At 42.3% G+C, this 7,358-nt stretch overlaps 1 protein-coding gene across 1 annotated transcript in view; it reads left to right on the top strand.

Moving 5' to 3' along the window:
- EDC4 (enhancer of mRNA decapping 4) overlaps positions 1–7,358 on the top strand; it is a 34,098-nt gene that overhangs the window by 2,877 nt on the left and 23,863 nt on the right. Inside the window, exons 4-10 of the mRNA XM_009894483.1 lie at positions 794–893; positions 2,477–2,666; positions 3,742–3,889; positions 4,421–4,525; positions 5,407–5,516; positions 6,097–6,180; positions 6,748–6,843. Of these exons, the coding sequence (XP_009892785.1) occupies positions 794–893; positions 2,477–2,666; positions 3,742–3,889; positions 4,421–4,525; positions 5,407–5,516; positions 6,097–6,180; positions 6,748–6,843 (833 nt within the window). The remainder of the gene's footprint in view (positions 1–793; positions 894–2,476; positions 2,667–3,741; positions 3,890–4,420; positions 4,526–5,406; positions 5,517–6,096; positions 6,181–6,747; positions 6,844–7,358) is intronic.

Here is a 7,358-nt window from a genome sequence, read left to right as displayed (position 1 = left end):
TATGGAGGGAGGGTTGGTCTTGACAGCTTGCTAACCTCGGTCCTGCTGAGGGCTCTGCCCGGCACATTAGAGCTGCAGGAGAACCAATGTGCTGAGATTAGAACGAGTGCTGTAGCAGAGTACCAAGATGTGCTCAGAACAAATGCTAATAATTAGGAGAGAGAACTCTGGTCTTGATCCTCTTGGCACTTTTCCATATTGTATCATTTTGGTCCTTGATGTGCAATGAATTAAAGGACCTCAGAGATTGTAAATAAATACTGTACTATGTTCTTACTGTTTTTCATGGATAATACTGAAGATAAAAATGAAAGGGAGGATCACTGTCATAACTTCCATAGTATTTCTTAATTCTTTGCTTGCAATGCTTATCAATAAGACCAGGACTTTCCAGTTTCTTAGCAAGCAGTATTAAAACTAAAAAGCAAATGTGTTTCTTGGAAACTTTTTTGAAATATAGAACTGGGAATCCAGACACAGTGCTGATAAAGAGGTAAAGGCCACCTTACTGTAGTTGCAGGGTCGAGTGTTGTTCTGCAGCATGGCAAATTCAGTGAGTTGCATTCCTTCTTGCAATGGAAGGAAACATTCATCAGCCTCCAGAAATTTGAATGTTCAGGGCTCTGCTACCTGGTGTTCAATGTGCAATTCTTCTTACCAACTGCCATTTCTCAGAGTTACCTATTAAGCATCTCACACCTTCCCTAGAGGAAATTGTTTATTCAGCAGGTTTGTCCCAGGAAAAAGTTAATTCCGGACATTTCTCATGTTTTGTTTTCTTTCTCCTGAGCAGGTGAAAATACAGCCTGTTGCTAGATATGACTGGGAGCAGAAATACTATTATGGCAATCTGATAGCTGTGTCAAACTCTTACCTGGCTTATGCCATTAGAGGTGAGATACCTTCTTGTCTTGGATGTGATTTGTATTCTTGTGCTCTATGTATCTCTAAAAGAGGCAAAGGTTTGCATCAAAGAAAGTAACTGGCAATAACTGAAACACATCTTGCAATACCCAGGTCAGGCTGCTGTTTTAGTGGGAATATAACTGAAGCTGGAGCTACAGGGGAGGGAAGAGTTGGTGGTGTAGGAGAGTTTCTGCTGAGAAGGAAAGCTTTTCCGAAGTTAGAAATAAAAGAAAGAGGAGGACTCTGGGGATGGAGGAAAAGTTGAAGGATCACATTGGTTCCACCGACAGTAAACTGATGTTCAGATTACTCCTCTAATTAAATATTTCTGCAGCAAACAAGCTTCTCTGTAGCTAAGCACAGAAACAGCCCTATGGTAATTTGAGCAGATAAATGTTTGTGATGGATTTGCTTGCATAAATTTAGAGTTGAGTTTGAGGCTAAATTTAGAGGAGCCAAAGAGCAATACAGATACAGTGTGTTTTGCAGTAGGAAGGAATAGAAAAGTAGAACAACACAGGGAGAGGCTGTTTCACAACATACATGAAACAAATGAACACTTAGTCGTCTGCAGTGTCTCTTTCTACTCTCATATAACCACACCATGTGTGGGGCTCCATCAGCTCTTCCCTTTCTTCCTAGTTCTAACACCCAGCAGTTTGTCTGGCCTTTTAGGAAATTGATTACTCTGCTTCTGTGTTTTTTGGTTTGTTTTTTTTTCCTAGCTGAGGTTATTTTAGAGCATCTTTAGGGTGTCTCACCCCTTTTTAAAGTATTAAAGGTGGCATGCAGTAACACTATAGAAAGCTGAGTGGTCTGCTAGGGTTGGCTTTGGTGTCAAGAGGCGGAAACAATAGGGCCTCCATAAGACTGCTCACATTATAGTGATGTTTGTCTGAAATGGTGAAGTTGGAAACTTCCCTTGGTATATGCATGTTCTTTTCGGTCATGCAAACCAAAAAGCAGTGCTTTTTGCCATGTGAGTGTTTATGCTTTTTACATTCCCCTTACAGAAGATGTATATGAGCTACCTGCCTCTCTGCGATTCCTTTTCTCTAGTTACTGAAAATGAAGTTGCAATTAAAATTAATTCGCTGTCACTGGAGGTCAGTCTTGGAGGTTTGGCAGCTTTGTCATCAGCCTGGGATAAAGATTTAGGCCTTGCATTCAGTGAAGGCATCTTTCATGAGCATAATCCTGGGAATCATGAGAAGTCAACTTCTGTTGACTTTTTAAGTAGAGCAACTTAGAATTCGAGGTGCTCAAGAAATTGTAGAAGATACGGGGAATTAAGCTGCCCCTTACAAGGCAGGCAAAGTCCTCCTTGATGCTGTTGTTCCAGTCTTCTGCACCAAATCTGAAAAGTGCAGTAAATATTTGTACATGTACCCTGGGTCTTGAAGGGGCTTCTTAACGTGGTAGCTATTGATGTGGGTTTTCAGTGTGCTGCCAGTGACATTTGATGGCAGGATGGGTGCTGGAAATGATAAGCTGATGGCTGGAAACAAAGGCAGTGCTGTGGGGAAACCACACAGCTAAATGGTGACTTCTCCCTCTGTCTTTTCTGCAGTTGCCAGTAACGGCTCCGCTATGGTGCGGGTGTTGAGCGTCAGCACTGCTGAGCGGACCTTGCTGAAGGGCTTCACAGGCGGTGTGGCAGACCTGGCTTTTGCTCATCTCAACTCCAACCAGCTGGCGTGCCTGGATGAGGCCGGCAACCTTTTTGTCTGGCGCCTGGCCATGGATAAAGAAAAGATCCAGTATCTTGTCAAAATACGTTCGTCTCTTATCAGTCTTTGTGTAGTGGTTAGATGTGAATGCAACCTCAAAATTGTATCTTATTTTCTATGCTTTCCAGAACAGCAGCTTGTAAGGGGAAGGTTGATAGTTCTGTCCCTTTCAGAGTATCAAATCAGCCAACCTGTGCCTGTATTTGGCACAATCATTACTTGAAATTGCACGTAGCTTGAAATTTTGGGAGTGACACCTCAGTGCTCCTTCTGGTCCAGGCAAAAGTAGTCAGTGAGAAATGTCAGTCTGTACTAGCTGGCCTTACACATGGGCAGTGTCACCTTGATAGTGTGACAACGTTTTTTACTCACTTTTGTCTGGTTCTAGCTCTTTTCCTCAGTTACTTTTCTGGGGAAGAAGATGTAATACTTCCCTCCCGTTCACCATCTTCCTTCCAAACCTGTCATCCCTCTTCTTTTGGTAGTCCTGAAATTTATTTTCAGTGTTTGATTCATTGTCCTAAATATTTTCCTTTTAATTGCTAGGAGTGATTGCTCAGTGCTTTGGGAAGCACGTCAGTCTGTGGGATATGTCATCTTAGGCTGTGGATTCTTAGTTTTAATTGTATATCATCATTTGAAAAGCAAGTGGAGCAAAGGTGATTGTACTTGTTTAAGATCTGATTTGTTGGGGTGGACCTAGAACATTCAGCCTGGGGCAACATGGTAGTTTTTATGTCTTTCTGAGGTAGTGTTGCGATGCTAGCTGAAATCATTTAATCTGTCCGTTAGCAGTCGTGTGGCTTGCACATTCAGATGTGTGTGCGTGCTCCTCTTGTGCTTGTCCTGTCCCTGTTTGCAGCCTGCAAGAGAAGATGATGAGAGTCTCTTAACTTTTGTAAGCGTAACCTTTTCTGACAGTGAAGAAACACTAGCTTGTCTCCTTTCTTAGCAGAATCATTTTACCTGGTTTCTTTTTGAATCACAGTGACCCAGAAAATCTTGAGGTTTAATAGTATTTAACAGAGGACCAAACCTGAATAGGTTATTGCCGATCATTAGTAACGCAGCCAGAATGTTAACATTTCTTAACCATGGTGACCAGAGAGGAGATCTTGGTGCACATCAAGCGACCTGACAATACCCCATTGAACACCTCTCGAAGAATCATCTGGTGCCCTTTCATCCCGGATGAGAATGAGGAGAGTGGTGAAGAGGGAAGTCAGACGTTGGCGTTGTTGCATGAAGACAGGGTAAGGAAACCCTACTTTTGAAGCGTTATCATTAGAGGGAGAGAATCTAATGAAAGAAAGACCCGATATGGTTCGAGTTGTAAAGGCTCCTGTCTAGTTCGTGTTGGGGATCCTCCCATAATATGAGATGTGGGATTCCTGTCTTCGGAGGAGAGGTCATGCTGATCCTTCTCTGGGCCTCAGGAGGATGGAAAGTGGTAACTTTTGCTCGCCATCAAATAGCGAGGACCACTAGAAACAGTGCGGAGGGCCAGAGGCATTGCTTGTCTGTTCAGGGTGAGCCAGTACCTAGGGGAGGGGGCCTGGTGAGCCACAACTGCAGCTGCCAAGAGCAGTTCCCTGTACTTATATACAGCTGTGTGCCAGGAAAGCATCTAATGGCCAAAGTGGGTAGAAGTGGGAAGGTTTATGTCATGTACTTGCCATTGGGCTGGTATGTCAGGATATAAGATAAGGATTTAAGAAATTCTGCGCTGGATCAGAGCAGTAGTTGCAGAAATAAACCTCTGTGCCCACATATTTGTTTTCCAGGCAGAGGTGTGGGATTTGGACATTATCCGAACAAACAACAGCTCCTGGCCGGTGGAAGTGCCTAGTATCAAAGAAGGCTTCATCGTAGTGAAAGGCCACAGCACGGTATAAACCTGTTTTGCTTTCTTTACTGCCGTTGCATAGGTGATCACTACAGATCACTTAGGTTTTCTTTGGGTGAGAGTGTCTCAGGACAGTTGGCTGTAAAAAACCCAGTTTCTTACCCATCTGCACTATAACCCACATCCTACTGGCTATGTACATACACTATTGATAAGTAACCTTTGTTTAAAACGCCAAGGTGAATGTGTAGTCATTTGCTCTGAAAACAGCTCTTGAAAAAACTCACCTGTATTTCCAAGGGCCTGTTTGACAACCTGGGCTGTGTTTCAACTCTTTTGTTATATCTCCTGGTAAATGCAACACTTCACATGGCAGTGGTTTACTGCTGGATGAGAAGGGCAAAATTAATCTCTATATCATCTTTATTCTTCTATGTTTCCTCTAATGAGTATAGTTACGTCTGTGAGTACAGTGGACTAGGACTGCAGCTGAGTATCCAGGGGGTGATATTTTGAATCTAAAAGAAACAACTGGAAATAGTGCAATTTCACCTCTTGAACAGGATGACGATAAAGCAATTGTATGACTTTGTTTCACAATCATAATTGTTTCATCTGTAATGATTGTGTAAAGCCAGAACAACCCAAAACAAAATAAGCTCCATTCATAACATGAGTTATAGTGGGAACAGTAGCAGCACAACCCATTGTACTTAAGTTTGCTGTATGGAAAAGGTGATTGTTAATTATTATTACAAAAAACAGTCCTGTCAGTTCTTCTGTGAAGGATAAAGTTGCCTGGTGACATGTCTGTTAGAAATCACTCTGACCTGTACTATCAGACTGGTAGTCCTGTTTGAAGAGAATACCATGAAGAGCTATAAAATCACTTTTCTGTGTCTTTTTTTTCCCCTCTCTGTTTAGTGCCTAAGCGAGGGAGCGCTTTCTCCAGATGGAACTGTGTTGGCCACAGCAAGCCATGATGGTTTTGTCAAATTCTGGCAGATCTATATTGAGGGTCAAGACGAGCCAAGGTAACTGGAGGATTAGAAAATGAAGGATCTGAGAGCAGCATTTTTGCTGTGAGAATTTCCTTGTTACAGAATGATCTGCGATGGTCATTCTCAGGACATTTATAAAGATAGAGGGTGAATGTTTTTAATTTGTGGCAGAAGTGTTGTATCACTGAGTATCACACACGCTGAAGGTTTGGGAACTTAGGAAAAAAGCAAAGGGCTGTGTCTGGAAGCAGAAGTTCTGTGCTTTGCACAGGCTGTAGTCAACTCTTTTGCACTGTCCCTGTAAATGCAGAAAGCTTCTCTGAGCTGTTCTTAATGTTCTTCTCAGACTTCTTTTATGTATTGTGCCCTTGTTAAGACATATAGCAACACATGATTTCTTTTCTTTTCTTTTTCTTTTGGGTCACAATCTATGGCTATATGGGCTCTGATCTCCTTATTTTATATAAGCCTGTAAGCAGCTATAAGCTGATAACACTTAGTGGCTGCTGACTTAACGCTGTCTTTGGACAAGGGGTAATGTGTTCAGTGCCCACCTTGTATATTCCTTATTGACTACTCCCTGCACGCTCAGTCTTTTCTGGTTCTTTCCTAGGTGTCTTCATGAGTGGAAACCCCATGATGGGAGGCCTCTTTCCTGCCTGCTCTTCTGTGACAACCATAAAAAACAAGACCCAGAGTAAGTTCCCAATCCTGTACTTAGAGTATCAAAGTTTAGTAGTGTCTCTAACTCTGCCTTTGGAGGGTTCCTTGTAATTGCATTGTACTTGTAAAAAAAAAAAATCAGCGTTGTGGCAGGATCAAGTCCTGTTCTCTTTGCAGTCAGTTTTCTAGTAATGGAGAAATAAATAAGACTCTGGAGCACAGTATAAAGTGACCTTAATTCTAGTGTCAATTCCATGGAAGCGAGGAAAATTCTAAAGTGATGAGACCTTTCAGGATTCTGGTATGGTCAGTTTTAACTGGCTTTTTGTCCTCCAGTTTTCTACTGCAGTTGATTAAAAAGTAACTGGTTTGGTTTTTAATCTTTATTCTTTCTTCAGTCAGTTGTGGCCTTTGGGTTCTTTAGAGCTATGAGAGCTATAGTGGTTTCTAATCTGCCTCAGAAGTAGAGAATTTCTAGGAACTTTAAGACACAGTGGGGCAAAATCAGCTATGAGCAGCCTGTGAGGAACATTTCTGTGAAATGTCCTTACAGGAAGGACCAGTTCTTCTTCAAGAGAACTTAATTCTGTTGTGCCTGCAGGGTTCCATTCTGGAGGTTCCTCATCACAGGAGCAGATCAGAATAGAGAATTGAAGATGTGGTGCACTGTGTCTTGGACTTGTCTGCAAACTGTCCGGTAGGTGTTGATATGTTGACTCCCCTGAAAGGTTGGATTTACTTTGAGCAGATGAGCTCTCAATTTCCAGGTAACTTACTTTGCGAAGGTGATCCATTTCCAGTGGAGTCTACTCTAGCCCCAGTTAGAGCCTCCTGCTTTGCCAATCGACCTATCTGTTGAAAGCTGGCAGGGCTGTGACAGTCAGGTTAAGCTTTGGCAAGGCAGGGGAGGTTGCTTGTTTTATACAGTCTCCTTGGTGATACCAAGACCTATCGTCTTTGCTTTGGTCTGTAGAGCATAGACATACCTGTAGCGTGAGGAGAGGCATTCCAAAATTACACACCTTGAGTGCTTTCTTCTGTAAAAATACTAGATATTCAATAACCAATCTAGACCTTTTCCTGATATTGTTTTTTCTGATTTAAATAATGAGAAGCTGCTATGTTGACAGAGCTTAAGCAATTATACGTGACTTATTTGATGAGCCACATAGGTCCAGCAGTTCAAATTCTGCTTTAGTCCCTCCCTTCACT

The sequence above is a fragment of the Charadrius vociferus genome, unplaced genomic scaffold, assembly GCF_000708025.1.
Source record: "Charadrius vociferus isolate BGI_N301 unplaced genomic scaffold, ASM70802v2 scaffold621, whole genome shotgun sequence".
In the NCBI taxonomy this organism is placed as follows: Eukaryota; Metazoa; Chordata; class Aves; order Charadriiformes; family Charadriidae; genus Charadrius; species Charadrius vociferus.
The sequence above is the reverse complement of the archived record's forward strand: the minus strand, read 5'-3'. Positions and strand labels throughout refer to the sequence as shown.